A 27,951-nucleotide genomic window follows, 5' to 3' on the forward strand; every position below is an offset into this window, starting at 1 on the left:
GCCGCTTGCTCAGGCCCTTTGAGGAGGCCACGCTATTCGTGAGTCGGCAGGACTATGGGATGAACGACGTCATTCCTCTGTTGCACGTCCTGGAACAAATGCTGTTAACAATGGCTGGTCAGGGTGCGGTAGACGTGGCGCACAGATCTCAACGCCACATGACCCCTGTGGGGGCAGGACAGGAAGAAGAGGAGGAGGTAGAGGAGGACATTTGTGCTCAGGAATTATTGAGTGAAATGGGTGGTTTTTCCACTCAGCGGACAGGAGTGGAGGAGCAGGAGCATCTGGTAGAGGAGGAGGAGGAGGAGACAGAGGACCCAGACGCACCGTGGCAGTATGCTGTGGAGATGGAGGCAGGGAGTCCCTCGCATTCCTTGGCACAAATGGCCCATAGCATGCTCGGTTGCTTGCGTAGCGACAGCCGAATAATAACCATCAGACAGAGGGATGACTTTTGGCTGTCCACCTTGTTGGACCCTCGCTACCGGTCCAAAATGGTGGCCTTTTTCACACCTGCTGAGAGGGAGGCCAAAATTACGTACTATAAAAACCACCTATGTAGTCAGTTGGTCTCTGCCTTTGTGCGCCAACGTCCATCCTCAGACACTGTGGGCCCTGTGCGCTCGCGTTCCGCTGGCATGGCAGCAGGGGAGGGGTGGGGTGGTAGGAGCAGTGGCAGCTCCACCAGCAGTGGCTGCCTCAGTCTGCAGTCGATGATGAGTAGCTTTCTTCACCAGCGCAGTGAGGAAACTACTAACCAGCCGCAGCAGCAGCAGCAGCATCAGGTGGACCTGGAGCAGGAGCTCAAACAACAGGCTTGGGCCTACTTGGACAGCACCCTGCCAACCGAGGTAGACAATCCCCTTGACTACTGGGCAACGAAACTTGACCTTTGGCCCCAACTAGCTGAATTTGCCCTTGAAAGGCTGTCATGCCCGGCCAGTAGCGTGGCATCGGAGCGCGTGTTTAGTGCGGCAGGAGGTATTGTAACTCCGCGGAGGACACGACTGTCCACCCAAAGTGTGGAGAGACTCACGTTTGTGAAAATGAATCAGGCGTGGATTAGTCTGGATTTCAAACCACCAGTTCCTGACACAACTGACTAAATCCGCCATGAATCATGCCTCAAACATGTGCCACTTTCAGGTCTCCTCACACTGCTGGTGTGTTTAATTTTTTGACATAGGGTGCTGGCAGATTACGGGCCTCCTATAGCTGCTGCCAGGCCCCTAATCTGCCATAGGCCCCTATATACCGCCTCCTCATGCTGCTGCTAGGTCCAGAGTCTCTCATGGGTCCCTGTACGGCCTCCCATTGCTGCTGTCTCCATCGCCACACTCTGCTGCCATGTGCCACTTTCAGGTCTCTTCACACTGCTGGTGTGTTTAATTTTTTGACATAGGGTGCAGGCAGATTACGGGCCTCACATAGCTGCTGCCAGGCCCCTAATCTGCCATGGGCCCCTATATACCGCCTCCTCATGCTGCTGCCAAGTCTAGAGTCTGTCATGGGTCCCTGTACGGCCTCCCATTGCTGCTGTCTCCATCGCCACACTCTGCTGCCATGTGCCACTTTCAGGTCTCTTCACACTGCTGGTGTGTTAAATTTTTTGACATAGGGTGCAGGCAGATTACGGGCCTCACATAGCTGCTGCCAGGCCCCTAATCTGCCATGGGCCCCTATATACCGCCTCCTCATGCTGCTGCCAAGTCCAGAGTCTCTCATGGGTCCCTGTACGGCCTCCCATTGCTGCTGTCTCCATCGCCACACTCTGCTGCCATGTGCCACTTTCAGGTCTCTTCACACTGCTGGTGTGTTAAATTTTTTGACATAGGGTGCAGGCAGATTACGGGCCTCACATAGCTGCTGCCAGGCCCCTAATCTGCCATGGGCCCCTATATACCGCCTCCTCATGCTGCTGCCAAGTCTAGAGTCTGTCATGGGTCCCTGTACGGCCTCCCATTGCTGCTGTCTCCATCGCCACACTCTGCTGCCATGTGCCACTTTCAGGTCTCTTCACACTGCTGGTGTGTTAAATTTTTTGACATAGGGTGCAGGCAGATTACGGGCCTCACATAGCTGCTGCCAGGCCCCTAATCTGCCATGGGCCCCTATATACCGCCTCCTCATGCTGCTGCCAAGTCCAGAGTCTCTCATGGGTCCCTGTACGGCCTCCCATTGCTGCTGTCTCCATCGCCACACTCTGCTGCCATGTGCCACTTTCAGGTCTCTTCACACTGCTGGTGTGTTAAATTTTTTGACATAGGGTGCAGGCAGATTACGGGCCTCACATAGCTGCTGCCAGGCCCCTAATCTGCCATGGGCCCCTATATACCGCCTCCTCATGCTGCTGCCAAGTCTAGAGTCTGTCATGGGTCCCTGTACGGCCTCCCATTGCTGCTGTCTCCATCGCCACACTCTGCTGCCATGTGCCACTTTCAGGTCTCTTCACACTGCTGGTGTGTTAAATTTTTTGACATAGGGTGCAGGCAGATTACGGGCCTCACATAGCTGCTGCCAGGCCCCTAATCTGCCATGGGCCCCTATATACCGCCTCCTCATGCTGCTGCCAAGTCCAGAGTCTCTCATGGGTCCCTGTACGGCCTCCCATTGCTGCTGTCTCCATCGCCACACTCTGCTGCCATGTGCCACTTTCAGGTCTCTTCACACTGCTGGTGTGTTAAATTTTTTGACATAGGGTGCAGGCAGATTACGGGCCTCACATAGCTGCTGCCAGGCCCCTAATCTGCCATGGGCCCCTATATACCGCCTCCTCATGCTGCTGCCAAGTCTAGAGTCTGTCATGGGTCCCTGTACGGCCTCCCATTGCTGCTGTCTCCATCGCCACACTCTGCTGCCATGTGCCACTTTCAGGTCTCTTCACACTGCTGGTGTGTTAAATTTTTTGACATAGGGTGCATGCAGATTACGGGCCTCACATAGCTGCTGCCAGGCCCCTAATCTGCCATGGGCCCCTATATACCGCCTCCTCATGCTGCTGCCAAGTCCAGAGTCTCTCATGGGTCCCTGTACGGCCTCCCATTGCTGCTGTCTCCATCGCCACACTCTGCTGCCATGTGCCACTTTCAGGTCTCTTCACACTGCTGGTGTGTTAAATTTTTTGACATAGGGTGCAGGCAGATTACGGGCCTCACATAGCTGCTGCCAGGCCCCTAATCTGCCATGGGCCCCTATATACCGCCTCCTCATGCTGCTGCCAAGTCTAGAGTCTGTCATGGGTCCCTGTACGGCCTCCCATTGCTGCTGTCTCCATCGCCACACTCTGCCATGTGCCACTTTCAGGTCTCTTCACACTGCTGGTGTGTTTAATTTTTTGACATAGGGTGCAGGCAGATTACGGGCCTCACATAGCTGCTGCCAGGCCCCTAATCTGCCATGGGCCCCTATATACTGCCTCCTCATGCTGCTGCCAAGTCCAGAGTCTGTCATGGGTCCCTGTACGGCCTCCCATTGCTGCTGTCTCCATCGCCACACTCTGCTGCCATGTGCCACTTTCAGGTCTCTTCACACTGCTGGTGTGTTAAATTTTTTGACATAGGGTGCAGGCAGATTACGGGCCTCACATAGCTGCTGCCAGGCCCCTAATCTGCCATGGGCCCCTATATACCGCCTCCTCATGCTGCTGCCAAGTCTAGAGTCTGTCATGGGTCCCTGTACGGCCTCCCATTGCTGCTGTCTCCATCGCCACACTCTGCCATGTGCCACTTTCAGGTCTCTTCACACTGCTGGTGTGTTTAATTTTTTGACATAGGGTGCAGGCAGATTACGGGCCTCACATAGCTGCTGCCAGGCCCCTAATCTGCCATGGGCCCCTATATACCGCCTCCTCATGCTGCTGCCAAGTCCAGAGTCTCTCATGGGTCCCTGTACGGCCTCCCATTGCTGCTGTCTCCATCGCCACACTCTGCTGCCATGTGCCACTTTCAGGTCTCTTCACACTGCTGGTGTGTTAAATTTTTTGACATAGGGTGCAGGCAGATTACGGGCCTCACATAGCTGCTGCCAGGCCCCTAATCTGCCATGGGCCCCTATATACCGCCTCCTCATGCTGCTGCCAAGTCTAGAGTCTGTCATGGGTCCCTGTACGGCCTCCCATTGCTGCTGTCTCCATCGCCACACTCTGCTGCCATGTGCCACTTTCAGGTCTCTTCACACTGCTGGTGTGTTAAATTTTTTGACATAGGGTGCAGGCAGATTACGGGCCTCACATAGCTGCTGCCAGGCCCCTAATCTGCCATGGGCCCCTATATACCGCCTCCTCATGCTGCTGCCAAGTCTAGAGTCTGTCATGGGTCCCTGTACGGCCTCCCATTGCTGCTGTCTCCATCGCCACACTCTGCTGCCATGTGCCACTTTCAGGTCTCTTCACACTGCTGGTGTGTTTAATTTTTTGACATAGGGTGCAGGCAGATTACGGGCCTCACATAGCTGCTGCCAGGCCCCTAATCTGCCATGGGCCCCTATATACCGCCTCCTCATGCTGCTGCCAAGTCTAGAGTCTGTCATGGGTCCCTGTACGGCCTCCCATTGCTGCTGTCTCCATCGCCACACTCTGCTGCCATGTGCCACTTTCAGGTCTCTTCACACTGCTGGTGTGTTAAATTTTTTGACATAGGGTGCAGGCAGATTACGGGCCTCACATAGCTGCTGCCAGGCCCCTAATCTGCCATGGGCCCCTATATACCGCCTCCTCATGCTGCTGCCAAGTCCAGAGTCTCTCATGGGTCCCTGTACGGCCTCCCATTGCTGCTGTCTCCATCGCCACACTCTGCTGCCATGTGCCACTTTCAGGTCTCTTCACACTGCTGGTGTGTTAAATTTTTTGACATAGGGTGCAGGCAGATTACGGGCCTCACATAGCTGCTGCCAGGCCCCTAATCTGCCATGGGCCCCTATATACCGCCTCCTCATGCTGCTGCCAAGTCTAGAGTCTGTCATGGGTCCCTGTACGGCCTCCCATTGCTGCTGTCTCCATCGCCACACTCTGCTGCCATGTGCCACTTTCAGGTCTCTTCACACTGCTGGTGTGTTAAATTTTTTGACATAGGGTGCAGGCAGATTACGGGCCTCACATAGCTGCTGCCAGGCCCCTAATCTGCCATGGGCCCCTATATACCGCCTCCTCATGCTGCTGCCAAGTCCAGAGTCTCTCATGGGTCCCTGTACGGCCTCCCATTGCTGCTGTCTCCATCGCCACACTCTGCTGCCATGTGCCACTTTCAGGTCTCTTCACACTGCTGGTGTGTTAAATTTTTTGACATAGGGTGCAGGCAGATTACGGGCCTCACATAGCTGCTGCCAGGCCCCTAATCTGCCATGGGCCCCTATATACCGCCTCCTCATGCTGCTGCCAAGTCTAGAGTCTGTCATGGGTCCCTGTACGGCCTCCCATTGCTGCTGTCTCCATCGCCACACTCTGCCATGTGCCACTTTCAGGTCTCTTCACACTGCTGGTGTGTTAAATTTTTTGACATAGGGTGCAGGCAGATTACGGGCCTCACATAGCTGCTGCCAGGCCCCTAATCTGCCATGGGCCCCTATATACCGCCTCCTCATGCTGCTGCCAAGTCCAGAGTCTGTCATGGGTCCCTGTACGGCCTCCCATTGCTGCTGTCTCCATCGCCACACTCTGCTGCCATGTGCCACTTTCAGGTCTCTTCACACTGCTGGTGTGTTAAATTTTTTGACATAGGGTGCAGGCAGATTACGGGCCTCACATAGCTGCTGCCAGGCCCCTAATCTGCCATGGGCCCCTATATACCGCCTCCTCATGCTGCTGCCAAGTCTAGAGTCTGTCATGGGTCCCTGTACGGCCTCCCATTGCTGCTGTCTCCATCGCCACACTCTGCCATGTGCCACTTTCAGGTCTCTTCACACTGCTGGTGTGTTTAATTTTTTGACATAGGGTGCAGGCAGATTACGGGCCTCACATAGCTGCTGCCAGGCCCCTAATCTGCCATGGGCCCCTATATACCGCCTCCTCATGCTGCTGCCAAGTCCAGAGTCTCTCATGGGTCCCTGTACGGCCTCCCATTGCTGCTGTCTCCATCGCCACACTCTGCTGCCATGTGCCACTTTCAGGTCTCTTCACACTGCTGGTGTGTTAAATTTTTTGACATAGGGTGCAGGCAGATTACGGGCCTCACATAGCTGCTGCCAGGCCCCTAATCTGCCATGGGCCCCTATATACCGCCTCCTCATGCTGCTGCCAAGTCTAGAGTCTGTCATGGGTCCCTGTACGGCCTCCCATTGCTGCTGTCTCCATCGCCACACTCTGCTGCCATGTGCCACTTTCAGGTCTCTTCACACTGCTGGTGTGTTAAATTTTTTGACATAGGGTGCTGGCAGATTACGGGCCTCCCATTGCTGCTGCCAGACATGTAATCTGCCATGGGCCCCCGTACCGACTCCTCATGCTGTGACGTTGCAACAAGGTGTAATTCAACCCTACATATGTTAGACCGCCTTTACGAACAGCTAAAGGCCATCACAGATTTCCTGATGTTAAAAGCGGATAAAGGTACTCCCTGTGTAACTTAGATGTCAGCCATTGTCAGCTCATGTGTGACACCTGCGCTTGCTCAGGCCCTTTGAGGAGGCCACGCTATTCGTGAGTCGGCAGGACTATGGGATGAATGAGGTCAAATCGGCCATGGGCCCCCGTACCGCCTGTTCACGCTGATGCTGGTCCCACAGTGTGACCTGGGTCCCTGTACGGCCTCCCATTGCTTCCACTCTGCCATGTGCCACTTTGAAATCTCCTCACACTCCTGCGGTTGTCCATTTTGTCATAGGTTGCTGGCAGATTACAGGCCTTCCATAGGTGCCACCAAGCCCCATATCGGCCATGGGCCCCCGTACCGCCTGGTCACGCTGCTGCTGGGCCCACAGTGTGACCTGGGTCCCTGTACCGCCTCCCATTGCTCCCACTCTGCCATGTGCCACTTTCAGGTCTCCTCACGCTCCTGCTGGTTTCCATTTTGTCATAGGTTGCTGTATGGCCTCCCATTGCTGCTGCCTCCACCGCCACACTGTGGCTCCAAACACTGGTTTTGGCCCCGTGACTGGCCAAAGGAGTGAAGTGTGCAGTGATTCTAAGATCGACGGCACTCATCTGCATGTCATACTGACAGACAGTATTATTTCTCTTCCCCAGCAGACTCCAAGGGCATTTAAATTAAAGGTACAGTGTTCTGCACTAATATTAAGTCTCTCTGAAGCCTAGAAACACCCTTTTTTAAGTTAAATTCACAGCGAATTTATTCGACTCGAATCGAATATTGTCCACGAATTCGCCGAATCAGTCGAATCGAATTTTTCATTTCTTCGCTCATCTCTACTAGACTACATGGTTTTCTATGGAACATGTTCACATCTCTGCTTTTTTGAGCTCCTGTGTTTTTCTAAAGGGTCAGAGACTTTTTTTTTTAAAAGCAAAAAAATAGCGTTTTTGCTACAATAGAGTTCAATGGAGAGTCTGCGGAAATGCATAGTAGTGAGTTTTTGCCGCGTTTTTGCCACATTTTTATACCGACAAGCAACAAAAAAATTCCAATTTAACAAAAAAAAAAGCAGAATAAAATGCGGTAAAAACACATCAAAAACGCGTGTAGAAGAATGCAAAATGACCTGCGAAAAAGCACTGCAAAACAGACAAAAAGCAAACTGCATATCTGTGAATAGAGCCTTAAGGCTACCTGACCTTGCTCTGTCTTCTCCTGTCAGATGAGGAATGTGATACAAAATGCACTCATTTAAAAAGTTGGTGCACCCTTTTTATTTAGACACTGCTTAAATAGAAGTTTGCTTTTCTAAAATCACACAGTGAGGGCTATTGCTAGATGCCTCACCTGCATATCAGCCCAACAGTGAATAAGGCCAAAGCCATGGAATCCACCTGGTTCCAAAACTCTGTAATATACTTAACAGCACTCTTCACATAACCACGATGTTCCGGGTCATAAAACAGCTGGAAGGAAGAAGACAGGGCAGTCAAAGAATTAGAATGTGTTCTAAGATATATACAGATCAGCAAACGATTGATGAGAAGATAAAAAAAACACCATTTCTAGATATACCATGGGGTTGATTTATTAAATTCAAAAAGCGCTGTTCACTTTGTAAAGGAATTTTTACTTTGTAAGGAAATTTTTTTCTTTAGCTTCCGCCATCCAATCATGTGCAAGCAAAAATAATTGAATTTGTATTTTCATCGCATGTAATTACAGTAAATGTTTGGTTCCATCCACTATTGTGGATGATAAGGCTGGATGTCACTCCACTTCCTCAAACTAAACCTTGCTAAAACCGAGCTCCTAGTTTTCCCCCCAGCCTGCGCCCCCCCCCCCCCGACCTCTCCATCATGACAAACAACGCCACCACCAGCCCCACCCCGCAAGCCAAAGTACTAGGTGTCATTCTAGATTCCAATCTGTCTTTCCAGCCCCAGGTCCAATCGCTGACAAACTCATGTAGACTCCACCTCCAAAATACGCCTAACCTCGGAAACCACAAAGCAACTCATTCACTCCCTTATCATATCACAACTTCAATACTGCAACTCCCTCCTCGCCGGCCTACCCCAACACAGGCTATCCCCACTTCAGTCTATCCTAAATTCTGCGGCCAGACTCATCCACCTCACCAACCACTCCGTATCCGCCACCCCCCTCTGCCAATCCCTCCACTGGCTTCCAATTGCCCAACGGATCAAATTCAAAATATTAACATTGACGTACAAAGCTGTTCATAACACTGCCCCAAACTACATCACTGACCTGATATCCATCTACCACACAAAACGCACTCTCCGCTCCTCACAAGACCTCCTACTCTCCAGTTCCCTGGTCTCCTCCTCCCATGCCCGTCTCCAGGACTTCTCCAGGGCCTCCCCCATCCTGTCACCTACTCTCCTCACCTTTAGGCGCACCCTGAAAACCCATCTCTTCAGAGAAGCCTACCCAGGCCTCACCTAATTGCAGATCTCCTCAACTCCTCCTACCACTCCATCCCCCACAGCTATTTCTTCCTGTACCACTCTCCCCTCCCTCCTAGATTGTAAATCCAAGGAGCAGGGCCCTCAAACCCCTCATGTATCGCATTGTATTGTTACTGTACTGTCTCGTGTACTGTCTCCCACTATAATGTACAGCACTGAACAAACCATTGGCGCTATATAAATCCTGTATAATAATAATAATAATTGTAAGGGGTTTTCCCTTTAATTTCAAATTCCTGCCACTCAGGGAGTATGTTCCATTGTAGCCCTGCCCCTATTTTATATAAGGGGGCCTGTTGGTGGAGCAGTCCATGTGCAGAGAACAGCCATGTAGATGGAAAGTGTTGGCACCCCCCCTCCCCCCCAATCTAGGAGAAACATCATGTGGCCTTATTAAGGACCAGCCTCAGGATGTTATGCCATATTATTGGGACTGCAATGGATACCATGCAATCAAATATTTGTGAGCTACTTTAAATATTGCACAGCATAATATAAATGCCATTGAAAAGCCTTGTTACTGACAATATAATACCTGGGAAGTGTTGTAGTAGCCAGCTTGGGTCTAACCCGCTTTTAGAAGTCCCTCCCCTCTGCTCGCCGGTGTTTCATCAGCTTCCCGCTTTTATCGGAGAGCCCAGGAAACGATCCAACAGTTTGCGCAGCTGGCCATAGAGGTGAACAGAGACCAGATCATCTCTGACCACCTCTTGGAGGATTGGAGCGACGTCATGACATCACTTCCAGTCCAGGGTGGAAATAAACAATTTATTTATGTATTTATTTTAAGCAAAATATCTTATTTTCTTTTGATCTTTTGCTTTCAAAGTTAGAAGAGAGATTTTGGGTCTTATAGATCCCAGATCTCTCTATAAAGAGGACCTGTCATCCCTTATTTCTACTACAAGGGATGTTTGCATTCCCTTTAATAGAAATAAAAAGTGATAAAAAAAAATTAAAGGAAAAGTGTGAAAATAAAAAAATAAGAAAAAAAAAATTAAAGCCATCTATCCCTCTGTGCTCACTCGCAGAAGCAAACACATGTATAAGTCATGCACGCATATGTAAACTGTGTTTGCAGCACACATGATGTGAAGTATTGATGCGAATATAATTCCATCTATTTATTCTGGTGAAAATGTTCGCCAGGACTGAGGATGAGAGCTTATACAAAATTGTGCGTTACCACTGAAATGGAGGGGAAATCCTATACTAGTTCTGATGATGACTGTCTGAGAGAGGAATCCCCCTTATTTTGTAAGGAGAACGATATAGAGTGTAGTATTTTATTCAAAAGTATTGTGCAGACGTTCATGGGCGTACCCCTGAGGACATGCATGTGCACGAAACGCGTTGGGTGGAGCCTACATGCTGACGTCACAACTCTGACTCTGTGCTTCAGGACGGTGGCCATATTGGTATGTGGCATATCTAATGGTTTAATTGTTCTCCATGTGGAATGCTTTTATGTATACTACACTATATATCGTTCTCCAGGCTCTGTTTGGTGAGCATCTTCTTTCAGGATAAAACTGGCCCATTAGAGTTGTTGGAGAGTGTATAACACAGACCCCTTGTTATATTTGCTACCTAACAAGTAGCCCTCTGGTGAGTGTATAGTGGTGATGGATTGCACACCGGATTCCACAGCACTTTGTGGGACTAAACACGATTTGCTGTGATTGCTATTATCACACCACTGATACACAGATTCATATTGGCAGGACTTTTTTGTTTGTTATTATATTGATTGCACTGAGATATATTTACATTTAATTTACATATATTTTCTGTCACATAACCCTAATTATCTCCATTATCCCTTTAGCTGTGTACCACCCTTCTTGGTAGCTAGGGGGAACTAGAATCTAATCTTCAGTTAGGGGCTGGATAGCAGCCCAGATGCAATAGTCAGAGGGGTCAAATTTTGGTCAGAGCTGGAAGGCTCTACAGAATCAGCTCTCTGAGTCTTCCCCGTGCCCTGGGACTCTGGAGAGAGTTCTAGAAGCAGTGGGCAGATGTAAGGAGTGGCTGATCTGCATATACAAGGGACTCTGACCAATCCCCAACAGGAGACTTGTCAAGGGGTCAGAGAAGCCCTTGAATATGAGAGAGCCTGCCCAGTAGCAAGGGAGAGTTGGAGGAGAGTTCGGGTGGAAATGGAGAAGTAGGTTGAAGTGTAGGAGCCTGAGAGGGCGGTCAGACGGGAGAGGGGCTCACTTACAGGTGGAGGAGCTGGACAGGAAGAAAACTTGCACCCTCACCGGCTCCCTGAGAGAGGACCACCTGAGCAGCAGAGAAGCAGCAGCCCAGCTAGAAGGCCTGGTAGCAACTAGAGATGAGCGAATCGAAGTAGGCGAAGTGGAATTCGAGTCGAATATTGCGAATCAAAATTTTTCCTAAAATGGCGGTGGACATGTGCGGCGACGGAGCGGGGATGTCTGGGAAGGCGCGCAGACAAGGCGCGCTGACCCATAATGCATTCCTTAATGACATGTGATCGCATTAGCCAATCAGCAGCCAGCCAGCCAGCACTGTGTAATGGTCGAGCTATATATAGCGGCCATTTTAGAATTCTTCATTTGCCTCCAGTCATTCAAGAGAGGCAGACCGCTCTGTATTAGGGACAGAGTTAGGGCCACAGAAACGTTACTTGGGGACAGAGAAACGTTACTTAGGGACAGAGAAGCATTACTCAGGGACACAGAATTGTTAATGAGGGCCACAGAATCGTTACTTAGGGCCACAGAAACGCTAGTTAGGGCCACAGAATTGTTACTCAGGGACAGACAGAATTGTTACTGAGTGCCAGAGAATTGTTACTTAGGGCCACAGAAACGTTAGTTAGGGCCACAGAATTGTTACTCAGGGACAGACACAGAATTGTTACTTAGGGCCACAGAAACGTTATTAGGGCCACAGAATTGTTACTCAGGGACAGACAGAATTGTTACTGAGTGCCAGAGAATTGTTACTTAGGGCCACAGAAACGTTAGTTAGGGCCACAGAATTGTTACTCAGGGACAGACACAGAATTGTTACTTAGGGTCACAGAAACGTTATTAGGGCCACAGAATTGTTACTCAGGGACAGACAGAATTGTTACTGAGTGCCAGAGAATTGTTACTTAGGGCCACAGAAACGTTAGTTAGGGCCACAGAATTGTTACACAGGGACAGACACAGAATTGTTACTGAGGGCCACAGAACTGTTACTTAGGGCCACAGAAACGTTATTAGGGCCACAGAATTGTTACTCAGGGACAGACAGAATTGTTACTGAGTGCCAGAGAATTGTTACTTAGGGCCACAGAAACGTTACTTAGGGCCACAGAATTGTTACTCAGGGACAGACACAGAATTGTTACTGAGGGCCACAGAACTGTTACTTAGGGCCACATAAACGTTATTAGGGCCACAGAATTGTTACTCAGGGACAGACAGAATTGTTACTGAGTGCCAGAGAATTGTTACTTAGGGCCACAGAAACGTTAGTTAGGGCCACAGAATTGTTACTCAGGGACAGACACAGAATTGTTACTGAGGGCCACAGAACTGTTACTTAGGGCCACAGAACCATTACTTAGGGCCACAGAATTGTTACTCAGGGACAGACAGAATTGTTACTGAGGGCCACAGAACCGTTACTTAGGGCCACAGAATTGTTACTCAGGGACACAGAATTGTTACTTAGGGCCACAGAAACGTTACTCAGGGACACAGAATTGTTACTGATGGCCACAGAACTGTTACTTAGGGCCACAGAAACGTTAGTTAGGGACACAGAATTGTTACTCAGGGACAGACACAGAATTGTTACTGAGGGCCACAGAATTGTTACTTAGGGCCACAGAAACGTTACTCAGGGACACAGAATTGTTACTGAGGGCCACAGAACCGTTACTTAGGGCCAAAGAATTGTTACTCAGGGACAGACACAGAATTGTTACTCAGGGACACAGAATTGTTACTGAGGGCTACAGAACCGTTACTTAGGGCCACAGAATTGTTACTCAGGGACACAGAATTGTTACTGAGGGCCACAGAACTGTTACTTAGGGCCACAGAATTGTTACTCGGACAGACACAGAATTGTTACTCAGGGACACAGAATTGTTACTGAGGGCCACAGAACCGTTACTTAGGGCCACAGAATTGTTACTCAGGGACACAGAATTGTTACTGAGGGCCACAGAACCGTTACTTAGGGCCACAGAATTGTTACTCAGGGACAGACACAGAATTGTTACTGAGGGACACAGAATTGTTACTGAGGGCCACAGAACCGTTACTTAGGGCCACAGAAACGTTAATCAGGGACACAGAATTGTTACTGAGGGCCACAGAACCGTTACTTAGGGCCACATAAACGTTAATCAGGGACACAGAATTGTTACTGAGGGCCACAGAACCGTTACTTAGGGCCACAGAATTGTTACTCAGGGACAGACACAGAATTGTTACTGAGGGACACAGAATTGTTACTGAGGGCCACAGAACCGTTACTTAGGGCCACATAAACGTTAATCAGGGACACAGAATTGTTACTGAGGGCCACAGAACCGTTACTTAGGGCCACATAAACGTTAATCAGGGACACATAATTGTTACTGAGGGCCACAGAACCGTTACTTAGGGCCACAGAATTGTTACTCAGGGACAGACACAGAATTGTTTCTTGAGGGACACAGAATTGTTACTGAGGGCCACAGAACCGTTACTTAGGGCCACAGAAACGTTAATCAGGGACACAGAATTGTTACTGAGGGCCACAGAACCGTTACTTAGGGCCACGTAAACGTTAATCAGGGACAGACACAGAATTGTTACTGAGGGACACAGAATTGTTACTTAGGGCCACAGAATTGTTACTCAGGGACACAGAATTGTTACTGAGGGCCACAGAACTGTTACTTAGGGCCACAGAATTGTTACTCGGACAGACACAGAATTGTTACTCAGGGACACAGAATTGTTACTGAGGACCACAGAACCGTTACTTAGGGCCACAGAATTGTTACTCAGGGACAGACACAGAATTGTTACTGAGGGACACAGAATTGTTACTGAGGGCCACAGAACCGTTACTTAGGGCCACAGAAACGTTAATCAGGGACACAGAATTGTTACTGAGGGCCACAGAACCGTTACTTAGGGCCACATAAACGTTAATCAGGGACATAGAATTGTTACTGAGGGCCACAGAACCGTTACTTAGGGCCACAGAATTGTTACTCAGGGACAGACACAGAATTGTTACTCAGGGACACAGAATCGTTAAATTAAAGAGTAAGTCAGACAACATGCAGAGGAGTGGCAGAGGAGGCAATGTTTTAGGAGCGAGCAGACGTGGCAGCAGAGGAAGGGGTCGAGGCAGCACTATTCGCAGCCAGAGGCCAGTGCTCCCGGTGTCATCCGGCAGTCGTGTCTCCACCGACAACCCTGCCATCATTGATTGGTTGGCTCGGTCGTCTTCCTCTTCCCAGGTCACCTCTGACACCTACAGCCAACGGTTGGTGGGTACGTCAGACACAACCGTTAGTTGGCATGGCCCGGGAGCAAGCCCACTGAAATCATGTGTCCTCTACCTGCCCCTGTCCTTTGGTGTTCCCTCACCAAGCGAAGTATCGCATGCTGTGGGCTCAGCCCCACTGTACAGTGATGAAGAGCTAACAGAGGGCGGTCAGGAACGGGGGGAGACATCCGCCTTTTCAGCAGCCAGGCGAAGAAGTACTGGCGAGGAGAGTGGCTCGGTAGCCGGTCTAGAGACAGGTCTGTCTCCTGACCCAGACACAGCCGAGGGGGCTAGTAGTGAGGCGGAGACCCTACTTGATGATGAGGAGGTTGATCGCACTTGGCAGCCTCGTCGTCATCAGGTAATTTCTTCCGCATCATCAGGAGAAGAGGGTGCCAGCTTGGCAGCGAGCGAAACAGTCGGTGGGTTGCCCAGGAGGCAGCAGGGTCGCAGCAGTGTCAGTGGAGCCAAACGGCCACAGAGTAGAGCACCAGCTCCACTGCAGCCTACCACCACGGCCAGTAGTGGTGCCGGTGCGCACGGAGGAAGTAGCAGTCAGCCAGTGAGGAGTAGCGGGGGCAAAGTTTCCTACTCGGTGGTGTGGCAATTTTTCGTCAAGCCGCCCGAGGAAGTAAACGTAGCCGTATGTCGACTATGTGGCCAGAAATGCAAGCGTGGCCAGGGGGCCCATGTTGGGACTACAGCGTTGCGTCAGCATATGCAGCGTCACCATTCGGTGGCCTGGGAAAACCGTGATAAAGATACGGCGGTTCTGCCTGCCCCAGCCCCCGCTCCATCACCCGCTCCGTTACTTGCTCCGTCACCCGACGTCGTCAATCGCCCTCTATCAGCCAGTCAAGGCTCCAACACCTCTGCTGAGGGGAGTTGTCGCTCGTTGGCATCTTCCGCTCGTTCAGATGCTCCTTCTCCTGCTACTCCTCTTCTCGGATTCCGTCAGCAGTCTTTCTTGGAATCCGTTTCCAAGAGACAACAGTTTGCGAGCACGCACCCGACGGTGCAAAAGCTGAATGTCCTCCTGTCCAAGTTGCTGGTGCTGCAGTCCCTCCCTTTCCAAGTGGTGGACTCAGCACCTTTCCGAGAAATGATGGCTTGTGCCGCGCCGCGGTGGAGAGTGCCAAGCTGGCATTTCTTCGCCAAAAAGGCAGTGCCAGCCCTGCATTCACATGTAGAAGAGATGGTGGGCCAGTCTTTGAGCATGTCGGTCTCTGCCAAAGTGCACGGCAGCGCCGACGTGTGGAGCTGTAACTACGGTCAGGGACAGTACATGTCATTTACGGCCCACTGGGTGAACGTGGTGCCGGCACAGCCGCACCAGCAACTTGGACAGGTCACGACGCTTTTGCCTCCACGTTTGCACGTCCTTGGTCCAGCAAACATGTCCGCCTCTACCACCTCTTCTTCCGCCGTGTCCTCAGCCTCCACCCCCGTGCCAAGTCCCATTACCCGACCGGCATATCACATGTGCAGGGCGCAACGGTCTCACGCTGTGCTGCACCTGGTATGCCTTGGCGAACGTAGTCACACAGGGGAGGAACTTCTGAGTGTAATGAACAGAGAAATCGACAGATGGCTGTCTCCGCGCAAACTGAAAATCGGAACCATGTTGACCGACAACGGAAAGAACATGGTGTCTGCTCTGCGTCAAGGAAGGTTGTGCCATGCGCCATGCATGGCTCACGTGTTCAATCTGGTTGTCAAGCGGTTCCTAAAATCCACCATCCCACTGCAAGACATCCTTAAAATGTCACGTAAACTTTGCATGCATTTCAGCCATTCCTACACCGCAAAGCACACCCTCCTTGAGCTGCAGCGGCAGAACGGAATTCCACAGCATCGCCTGATCTGCGACGTTGCAACAAGGTGGAATTCAACCCTACACATGTTAGACCGCCTTTACGAGCAGCGAAAGGCCATCACCGATTTCCTGATGTTACAAGCGGATAAAGGTACTCCCCTGTGTAACTTCGATGTCAGCCATTGGCAGCTCATGCGTGACACCTGCCGCTTGCTCAGGCCCTTTGAGGAGGCCACGCTATTCGTGAGTCGGCAGGACTATGGGATGAACGACGTCATTCCTCTGTTGCACGTCCTTGAACAAATGCTGTTAACAATGGCTGGTCAGGGTGCGGTAGACGTGGCGCACAGATCTCAACGCCACATGACCCCTGTGGGGCCAGGACAGGAAGAAGAGGAGGATGTAGAGGAGGACATTTGTGCTCAGGAATTATTGAGTGAAATGGGTGGTTTTTCCACTCAGCGGACAGGAGTGGAGGAGCAGGAGCATCTGGTAGAGGAGGAGGAGGAGGAGACAGAGGACCCAGACGCACCGTGGCAGTATGCTGTGGAGATGGAGGCAGGGAGTCCCTCGCATTCCTTGGCACAAATGGCCCATAGCATGCTCGGTTGCTTGCGTAGCGACAGCCGAATAATAACCATCAGACAGAGGGATGACTTTTGGCTGTCCACCTTGTTGGACCCTCGCTATCGTTCCAAAATGGTGGCCTTTTTCACACCTGCTGAGAGGGAGGCCAAAATAAAGTACTATAAAAACCACCTATGTAGTCAGTTGGTCTCTGCCTTTGTGCGCCAACGTCCATCCTCAGACACTGTGGGCCCTGTGCGCTCGCGTTTCGCTGGCATGGCAGCAGGGGAGGGGTGGGGTGGTAGGAGCAGTGGCAGCTCCACCAGCAGCAGCTGCCTCAGTCTGCAGTCGATGATGAGTAGCTTTCTTCACCAGCGCAGTGAGGAAACTACTAACCAGCCGCAGCATCAGGTGGACCTGGAGCAGGAGCTCAAACAACAGGCTTGGGCCTACTTGGACAGCACCCTGCCAACCGAGGTAGACAATCCCCTTGACTACTGGGCAACGAAACTTGACCTTTGGCCCCAACTAGCTGAATTTGCCCTTGAAAGGCTGTCATGCCCGGCCAGTAGCGTGGCATCGGAGCGCGTGTTTAGTGCGGCAGGAGGTATTGTAACTCCGCGGAGGACACGAGTGTCCACCCAAAGTGTGGAGAGACTCACGTTTGTGAAAATGAATCAGGCGTGGATTAGTCTGGATTTCAAACCACCAGTTCCTGACACAACTGACTAAATCCGCCATGAATCATGCCCCAAACATGTGCCACTTTCAGGTCTCCTCACACTGCTGGTGGGTTCCATTTTGTCATAGGGTGCTGGCAGATTACGGGCCTCCCATTGCTGCTGCCAGGCCCGTAATCTGCCATGGGCCCCTGTACCGCCTCCTCATGCTGCTGCCAGGTCCAGAGTCTCTCATGGGTCCCTGTACGGCCTCCCATTGCTGCTGTCTCCATCGCCACACTCTGCCATGTGCCACTTTCAGGTCTCCTCACACTGCTGGTGTGTTCCATTTTGTCATAGGGTGCTGGCAGATTACGGGCCTCCCATTGCTGCTGCCAGGCCTGTAATCTGCCATGGGCCCCTGTACCGCCTCCTCATGCTGCTGCCAGGTCCACAGTGTCTCATGGGTCCCTGTACGGCCTCCCATTGCTGCTGTCTCCATCGCCACACTCTGCCATGTGCCACTTTCAGGTCTCCTCACACTGCTGGTGTGTTCCATTTTGTCATAGGGTGCTGGCAGATTACGGGACTCCCATTGCTGCTGCCAGGCCTGTAATCTGCCATGGGCCCCTGTACCGCCTCCTCATGCTGCTGCCAGGTACAGAGTGTCTCATGGGTCCCTGTACGGCCTCCCATTGCTGCTGTCTCCATCGCCACACTCTGCCATGTGCCACTTTCAGGTCTCCTCACACTGCTGGTGCTGTCCATTTTGTCATAGGGTGCTGGCAGATTACGGGCCTCCCATTGCTGCTGCCAGGCCTGTAATCTGCCATGGGCCCCTGTACTGCCTCCTCATGCTGCTGCCAGGTCCAGAGTGTCTCATGGGTCCCTGTACGGCCTCCCATTGCTGCTGTCTCCATCGCCACACTCTGCCATGTGCCACTTTCAGGTCTCCTCACACTGCTGGTGTGTTCCAATTTGTCATAGGGTGCTGGCAGATTACGGGCCTCCCATTGCTGCTGCCAGGCCCGTAATCTGCCATGTGCCCCCGTACCGCCTCCTCATGCTGCTGCCAGGTCCAGAGTCTCTCATGGGTCCCTGTACGGCCTCCCATTGCTGCTGTCTCCATCGCCACACTCTGCCATGTGCCACTTTCAGGTCTCCTCACACTGCTGGTGTGTTCCATTTTGTCATAGGGTGCTGGCAGATTACGGGCCTCCCATTGCTGCTGCCAGGCCTGTAATCTGCCATGGGCCCCTGTACCGCCTCCTCATGCTGCTGCCAGGTCCACAGTGTCTCATGGGTCCCTGTACGGCCTCCCATTGCTGCTGTCTCCATCGCCACACTCTGCCATGTGCCACTTTCAGGTCTCCTCACACTGCTGGTGCTGTCCATTTTGTCATAGGGTGCTGGCAGATTACGGGCCTCCCATTGCTGCTGCCAGGCCTGTAATCTGCCATGGGCCCCTGTACCGCCTCCTCATGCTGCTGCCAGGTCCAGAGTCTCTCATGGGTCCCTGTACGGCCTCCCATTGCTGCTGTCTCCATCGCCACACTCTGCCATGTGCCACTTTCAGGTCTCCTCACACTGCTGGTGCTGTCCATTTTGTCATAGGGTGCTGGCAGATTACGGGCCTCCCATTGCTGCTGCCAGGCCTGTAATCTGCCATGGGCCCCTGTACCGCCTCCTCATGCTGCTGCCAGGTCCACAGTGTCTCATGGGTCCCTGTACGGCCTCCCATTGCTGCTGTCTCCATCGCCACACTCTGCCATGTGCCACTTTCAGGTCTCCTCACACTGCTGGTGCTGTCCATTTTGTCATAGGGTGCTGGCAGATTACGGGCCTCCCATTGCTGCTGCCAGGCCTTTAATCTGCCATGGGCCCCTGTACCGCCTCCTCATGCTGCTGCCAGGTCCAGAGTCTCTCATGGGTCCCTGTACGGCCTCCCATTGCTGCTGTCTCCATCGCCACACTCTGCCATGTGCCACTTTCAGGTCTCCTCACACTGCTGGTGTGTTCCATTTTGTCATAGGGTGCTGGCAGATTACGGGCCTCCCATTGCTGCTGCCAGGCCTGTAATCTGCCATGGGCCCCTGTACCGCCTCCTCATGCTGCTGCCAGGTCCACAGTGTCTCATGGGTCCCTGTACGGCCTCCCATTGCTGCTGTCTCCATCGCCACACTCTGCCATGTGCCACTTTCAGGTCTCCTCACACTGCTGGTGCTGTCCATTTTGTCATAGGGTGCTGGCAGATTACGGGCCTCCCATTGCTGCTGCCAGGCCTGTAATCTGCCATGGGCCCCTGTACCGCCTCCTCATGCTGCTGCCAGGTCCAGAGTCTCTCATGGGTCCCTGTACGGCCTCCCATTGCTGCTGTCTCCACCGCCACACTCTGCCATGTGCCACTTTCAGGTCTCCTCACACTGCTGGTGGGTTCCAATTTGTCATAGGGTGCTGGCAGATTACGGGCCTCCCATTGCTGCTGCCAGGCCTGTAATCTGCCATGGGCCCCTGTACCGCCTCCTCTTGCTGCTGCCAGGTCCACAGTGTCTCATGGGTCCCTGTACGGCCTCCCATTGCTGCTGTCTCCATCGCCACACTCTGCCATGTGCCACTTTCAGGTCTCCTCACACTGCTGGTGCTGTCCATTTTGTCATAGGGTGCTGGCAGATTACGTGCCTCCCATTGCTGCTGCCAGGCCTGTAATCTGCCATGGGCCCCTGTACCGCCTCCTCATGCTGCTGCCAGGTCCACAGTGTCTCATGGGTCCCTGTACGGCCTCCCATTGCTGCTGTCTCCATCGCCACACTCTGCCATGTGCCACTTTCAGGTCTCCTCACACTACTGGTGGGTTCCATTTTGTCATAGGGTGCTGGCAGATTATGGGCCTCCCATTGCTGCTGCCAGGCCTGTAATCTGCCATGGGCCCCTGTACCGCCTCCTCATGCTGCTGCCAGGTCCACAGTGTCTCATGGGTCCCTGTACGGCCTCCCATTGCTGCTGTCTCCATCGCCACACTCTGCCATGTGCCACTTTCAGGTCTCCTCACACTGCTGGTGCTGTCCATTTTGTCATAGGGTGCTGGCAGATTACGGGCCTCCCATTGCTGCTGCCAGGCCTGTAATCTGCCATGGGCCCCTGTACCGCCTCCTCATGCTGCTGCCAGGTCCACAGTGTCTCATGGGTCCCTGTACGGCCTCCCATTGCTGCTGTCTCCATCGCCACACTCTGCCATGTGCCACTTTCAGGTCTCCTCACACTGCTGGTGTGTTCCATTTTGTCATAGGGTGCTGGCAGATTACGGGCCTCCCATTGCTGCTGCCAGGCCCGTAATCTGCCATGGGCCCCCGTACCGCCTCCTCATGCTGCTGCCAGGTCCAGAGTCTCTCATGGGTCCCTGTACGGCCTCCCATTGCTGCTGTCTCCATCGCCACACTCTGCCATGTGCCACTTTCAGGTCTCCTCACACTGCTGGTGTGTTCCATTTTGTCATAGGGTGCTGGCAGATTACGGGCCTCCCATTGCTGCTGCCAGGCCTGTAATCTGCCATGGGCCCCTGCACCGCCTCCTCATGCTGCTGCCAGGTCCACAGTGTCTCATGGGTCCCTGTACGGCCTCCCATTGCTGCTGTCTCCATCGCCACACTCTGCCATGTGCCACTTTCAGGTCTCCTCACACTGCTGGTGTGTTCCATTTTGTCATAGGGTGCTGGCAGATTATGGGCCTCCCATTGCTGCTGCCAGGCCTGTAATCTGCCATGGGCCCCTGTACCGCCTCCTCATGCTGCTGCCAGGTCCAGAGTGTCTCATGGGTCCCTGTACGGCCTCCCATTGCTGCTGTCTCCATCGCCACACTCTGCCATGTGCCACTTTCAGGTCTCCTCACACTGCTGGTGTGTTCCATTTTGTCATAGGGTGCTGGCAGATTACGGGTCTCCCATTGCTGCTGCCAGGCCCGTAATCTGCCATGGGCCCCCGTACCGACTACTCATGCTGTGACGTTGCAACAAGGTGGAATTCAACCCTACATATGTTAGACCGCCTTTACGAACAGCGAAAGGCCATCACAAATTTCCTGATGTTACAAGCGGATAAAGGTACTCCCCTGTGTAACTTAGATGTCAGCCATTGGCAGCTCATGCGTGACACCTGCCGCTTGCTGAGGCCCTTTGAGGAGGCCACGCTATTCGTGAGTCGGCAGGACTATGGGATGAACGACGTCATTCCTCTGTTGCACGTCCTGGAACAAATGCTGTTAACAATGGCTGGTCAGGGTGCGGTAGACGTGGCGCACAGATCTCAACGCCACATGACCCCTGTGGGGGCAGGACAGGAAGAAAAGGAGGAGGTAGAGGAGGACATTGGTGCTCAGGAATTATTGAGTGAAATGGGTGGTTTTTCCACTCAGCGGACAGGAGTGGAGGAGCAGGAGCATCTGGTAGAGGAGGAGGAGGAGGAGACAGAGGACCCAGACGCACCGTGGCAGTATGCTGTGGAGATGGAGGCAGGGAGTCCCTCGCATTCCTTGGCACAAATGGCCCATAGCATGCTCGGTTGCTTGCGTAGCGACAGTCGAATAATAGTCATCAGACAGAGGGATGACTTTTGGCTGTCCACCTTGTTGGACCCTCGCTACCGTTCAAAAATGGTGGCCTTTTTCACACCTGCTGAGAGGGAGGCCAAAATAATGTACTATAAAAACCACCTATGTAGTCAGTTGGTGTCTGCCTTTCTGCGCCAACGTCCATCCTCAGACACTGTGGGCCTGTGCGCTCGCGTTCCGCTGCCATGGCAGCAGGGGAGGGGTGGGGTGGTAGGAGCAGTGGCAGCTCCACCAGAAGCGGCTGCCTCAGTCTGCAGTCGATGATGAGTAGCTTTCTTCACCAGCGCAGTGAGGAAACTACTAACCAGCCGCAGCAGCAGCAGCAGCATCAGGTGGACCTGGAGCAGGAGCTCAAACAACAGGCTTGGGCCTACTTGGACAGCACCCTGCCAACCGAGGTAGACAATCCCCTTGACTACTGGGCAACGAAACTTGACCTTTGGCCCCAACTAGCTGAATTTGCCCTTGAAAGGCTGTCATGCCCGGCCAGTAGCGTGGCATCGGAGCGCGTGTTTAGTGCGGCAGGAGGTATTGTAACTCCGCGGAGGACACGACTGTCCACCCAAAGTGTGGAGACACTCACGTTTGTGAAAATGAATCAGGCGTGGATTAGTCTGGATTTCAAACCACCAGTTCCTGACACAACTGACTAAATCCGCCATGAATAATGCCCCAAACATGTGCCACTTTTAGGTCTCCTCACACTGCTGGTGGGTTCCATTTTGCCATAGGGTGCTGGCAGATTACGGGCCTCCCATTGCTGCTGCCAGGCCCGTAATCTGCTATGGGCACCTGTACCGCCTCCTCATGCTGCTGCCAGGTCCAGAGTGTGTCATGGGTCCCTGTACGGCCTCCCATTTCTGCTGTCTCCATCGCCACACTCTGCCATGTGCCACTTTCAGGTCTCCTCACACTGCTGGTGGGTTCCATTTTGTCATAGGGTGCTGGCAGATTACGGGCCTCCCATTGCTGCTGCCAGGCCCGTAATCTGCCATGGGCCCCTGTACCGCCTCCTCATGCTGCTGCCAGGTCCAGAGTGTCTCATGGGTCCCTGTATGGCCTCCCATTGCTGCTGTCTCCATCGCCACACTCTGCCATGTGCCACTTTCAGGTCTCCTCACACTGCTGGTGGGTTCCATTTTTGTCATAGGGTGCTGTATGGCCTCCCATTGCTGCTGCCTCCACCGCCACACTGTGGCTCCACACTCTGGTTTTGGCCCCGTGACTGCCCAAATGAGTGAAGTGTGCGGTGAATCTAAGATCGACGGCACTCATCTGCATGTCATACTGACTGACAGTATTATTTCTCTTCCCCAGCAGACTCGAAGGGCATTTAAATTAAAGGTACAGTGTTCTGCACTAATATAAAGGCTCTCTGAAGCCTAGAAACACCCTTTTATAAGTTAAATTTGCAGCGAATATATTCGCATCGAATCAAATTTATTCCTCGAATTCGCCGAATCAGCCGAATCGAATTTTTGAATACTTCGCTCATCTCTAGTTACCGCTTTAGATTTACAGAGGAGATCTGATATTCGAATTATTGGCCATGATTTGACATTCGCAGAGATACCTCACATGTGTGGAACTCAGGAAATCCTCCCTCTTAGATTGGGACTTTTGAGGCACGTTACACAAAACTTGTAAAATAGTAAAACAAACGTTATTGTACAGAGTATTATAAATCCCTTGTTATCCATTCATGTGACATTGGCATTCTTGTTTTGGTACTTTATGTACTCAAATGTCCCAATCTAAGAGGAGGGCTTTCCTGTTTTCTACCTATTTGAAGGATGATGGCACTGTCCAACACCACACCAGCATTCATCACATGTGGGATGATCACTGTTTGTGTGTGTGCGGGACTGACGCATGTAAACATCTTTTGACAGCAATAGGCACATGACAGGTATTCTATATAGAGTGATCTAGGGTCCCCCTCCTCTCCACTTAAAAGCTATCAAAACAGCAAGATCTGTGTTTTTGAATGCTTGAGTTTTTTTTTACTGCTGAGTGACTTGATATTACTTCCGGATTATTATAACTGGGAGCGGAACAAAGCCAATCCAAGCTTTGTTTGGCTGTTCATTTGAGTCCTCCAGTGGGAAAAATGATTGAAGGCATCATCCCGGTAAAACTGTTTGAAGTCAAGCAACGTACGGGTATGTCGTTGGTCCTCAAGGGTTTTTTTTTTACTTATTTTACTATAGATTGCATAGAAAATAAAATCCCACTACACTTGTGGATATAAATGCGGTCCTTGGGCCCTGTTAAATTGGACGTCGCTGGACTAGACTACACATGGATAGAGATGACTGTAGTATTTCTTACTTGGTAAGGGGTGAGGAGTTAAAATGATGGGAAGAGAGAAATATCTATACTCAACTCATAAACCTTTCTGTACTGAGAAGCACCCAGTCATGAATTGTGCTGATGGACACAACAGACCTTTCACAGACACATCTGCACCCACAGTAAACAGTGACTGTGTTTAATGGGGTATACGCTGTATGTACAGATTTCTCCCCCACTTAACATACTATGTCTACCACCAAACTTACCATTTTGCCCTTTTGACCATGTTACTACAGCTGAGGTTGCTAAACCTTTCACTGATGTTCACCTAGCCATCTGCCCCCTGAATTGTCTCCCCTCAGAACTGTTCTGGTGACCTTCTTTCTTTATTCTAGGCTCTCTTCAGTCTCTCCCTCACTTTGGACATCTTCTACTTCCTCTTTTAAACATGCACTGTTTACCCCATACTTAAATAGCCCTTGCTCGACCCTAATAGTCTAAACACCTTAAGACTCAACTCCTTTTTCCAAACTTCTAAAATGCCTAATCGGAAATGCTGCCTCACTGATAACAACCTTCTTAACTTACTAACTGCTACAACCAATAACCACTGCTCCATAATCATACCATTAGACCTTTCTGCTGCCTTTGATACATTTAACCATCTGTTCCTCCTCAAAAAACTCTACTCCCTCTGTCTCCAATATTCTGCTCTCTCTTGGGTTTCCTCCTACCTATCTAAGTGCTCAAAATCACCAATAATTTCATCTCTTCCTCTCCTTTTCCACTTTCCATACAGGTTCTCCAAGGAGTCCTCCAACCCCTTCTATTCTCGATCTACTCCTCCTCCCTTCATTGGATGAAGCTTTTACTCAAAGATATCACATGCCTGACAAAGAGGTCCAGCATTGCCCCTAATGCTTTGAACTTTCTTGCTGTGATGTGATCTCTTTGAATAAAAGTGTTTGGACATTACTAAAGTCTACTATCCTTGGTGTTCCCGTGAATATACATATTGACCTGTGATGTTACCAGTTCCCAGCTGGTTGTTGCCGCAGCACCCGTTTAGCTTCCAGCCCATTTCAGGAAAGTGTGCGATGGGAATATTGCAAATTTCTACTCTTACAACACCCAAATCTATCTCTCAACTCACTCCTTCAGTCTCCTTGGGCATTACTAATTTACTAACTGACATTTTAGTGTGAGGACACGCCACATCCTCAAACTCAATTTTTTTAAAACTAAGCTCATAATATTCTCCCCCACTCCGAGCCCCCTCTCCTGCCTTTCCCCTCAAGATCAATAGCACAATCATATGTCCCCCCCCATGCCAGGGTGCTAGGTGCAATCCTGGACTATGACCTCCCCTTTGAGCCCCACATCCAATCATTGTCCAAATCTTTGTTGCCTTTGATATCCTTTTACTCCCTTATCTCTTCCCTAGACTAATGGAATTGGCCTGCTTTTACAGGCTAGCCCCCTTCAATCCATCATGTATACTGCTGCCAGGCTCATCCACCGTACCACCCCTCTCTGCCAATTCCTTCACTGGCTTCCCCTTACTCAGCAAATAAAACTGAAAATGCTAACAACAACCTACAAAGCCATCCACAACTCTGCCGCAAACTACATTAATATTTTTATACAGTATTTATATAGCGCCAAAGGGTATGCTCAGCGCTGTACAATAGCAAGGGGGACAGAACATGAGACAAGACAGTAACAATACAATACACGAGGGGTTCGAGGGCCCTGCTCTTTCGAGCTTACAATCTAGGAGGGAGGGGAAGGTGGCACAGGAGGAGATGCCTGTGGGGGATGGAGTGGCGGGAGGAGTGGAGGAGGTTAGTTGTTAGGTGAGGTCGGGTGTTAGGTGAGGTTGGGGTAGGCATCCCTGAAGAGGAGGGTTTCCAGGGTGCGCCTGAAGGTGAGGAGGGTAGGCGACAGTCCAATGGACTGGGGTAGGGAGCTCCAGAGGATGGGGGAAGTCCTGAAGAAGTCCTGCAATCGGGCGTGGGAGGAGTAGACCAGGGAGCTAGAGAGTAGGAGGTCCCGCGAGGAGCGAAGGGCAAGGGCTACATAATCAAACTTATCTCAAAATACCAAGCAATTGTTCTCTGCGTTCTTCCAAAGGCTTCTTGCTTTTTAGTAGGGATGAGCATCAGGTTTGGACTAAAGTAGGATTTGGTATGAATTTGCTTTGCCCATCCGCCCTCTAAACCAAACTTCAGCTGCAGCAGGAAGTCACATTTAGGGTGGTATTACTACCATTGCTAAATGTGGCAGCTTCCCATGCAGGGCTCCTGTGTATTAGGAAGCCAGCAGCTGCATCCTAACAACCAGGCAAATTTTTTAGGTTTTTAAAGGATTTGTGCATTTTAGTGTTTCACCTTAGGTTTATGCCTTATTAAAAGTACTGCTACCTACTGTTGGCTGCAAAACTGAATTGTTTTTATTTTTTTAGCCCCTTGTGCCATTTGTTCAACAATCCCTTCCCTATTAGTATTTAAAATAGCCAGAACTGATTTTAAAGATTTGGCTCCCATTGATTTCAACAGTTTTGGGATTAATGCTGGAACTTGTGAGTTGTTTGACAAACTCCCGCAAACCAAACCCGGGTGCATTCATCTCATTCCTACTCTTTAACTCTCCTATCACCTTCACTCATGCTTGCCTCCAAGACCTATTCAGAGCCTCCTGCAGGTTTTGGAACTTCCTATTCCAATCTCTTGAGCTATCTATCCCCCTTTAGATAATCCCTGAAAACTCACCTCTTCAGGGAAGCCTATCCCACCTCAACCTAAAAACTAAACTTTACTTTCTCCTTTACCTTTTCCCCTGATAGTTATTTTCTTTTATATAACTAACCCCTTCCTTTTTAAAATTGTAAGCTCACTAGAGTAGTGCCCTCTTAAACCTCATGTCTTAAATTGTATTGTAAGTGTAATGTATTATTATATTTTGTAAAGTGCTTAGTAAACTGTTGGATCTAAATCCAATATAATAAACTAACAATACCTGACGTAGCTCCTCGGTAAAGATGGAGAAGACCCAAATGTACAATAGATATTCTCTCCAGGATGGATGGGTTTGGAAATCAACAATCAGAACATATGCAAAAAGCCACAAAAATCCAACATATGACACAACGTTATAATAGAATTTCACTATTGGAGCACTGAAGAAAGCCTGAAGCTTCCAGAGACAGCTGTAGGAGAAATTATGACATAGTCAGCCAGAAGTGTTCAAACATTACTAAAATATAGAAACAATAATCTTCAGTACTGGAGGGACCTAAACAGAACACAAAGAACTGATGTTTCCATCATGAGGTGATAAGTCCAAGAATGTGAATGAATTTGATGAATGTGGAGATATTTTTAAACAGAAATTAAAAGAAACTATGATCCACCAAGTAAGAAAATCAGAAAGTGGACTGACAAAGTTGGTATAAGATATAAAGAGTGCAATGGTTTTTA

General features: G+C 50.9%; 1 protein-coding gene across 1 annotated transcript in view; it reads right to left on the reverse strand.

The window, feature by feature from the left end:
* Positions 1–27,951, reverse strand: part of LOC149449522 (transient receptor potential cation channel subfamily M member 2-like) — a 372,880-nt gene that overhangs the window by 103,266 nt on the left and 241,663 nt on the right. The window contains exons 18-19 of the mRNA XM_089693136.1: positions 27,491–27,680; positions 7,872–7,990 (exon numbers count right to left, since the gene is read on the reverse strand). Of these exons, the coding sequence (XP_089549262.1) occupies positions 7,872–7,990; positions 27,491–27,680 (309 nt within the window). The remainder of the gene's footprint in view (positions 1–7,871; positions 7,991–27,490; positions 27,681–27,951) is intronic.

Source organism: Staurois parvus, unplaced genomic scaffold, assembly GCF_062004578.1.
Source record: "Staurois parvus isolate SC_StPar_1 unplaced genomic scaffold, SC_StPar_1.0 ptg000615l, whole genome shotgun sequence".
NCBI lineage: Eukaryota > Metazoa > Chordata > Amphibia > Anura > Ranidae > Staurois > Staurois parvus.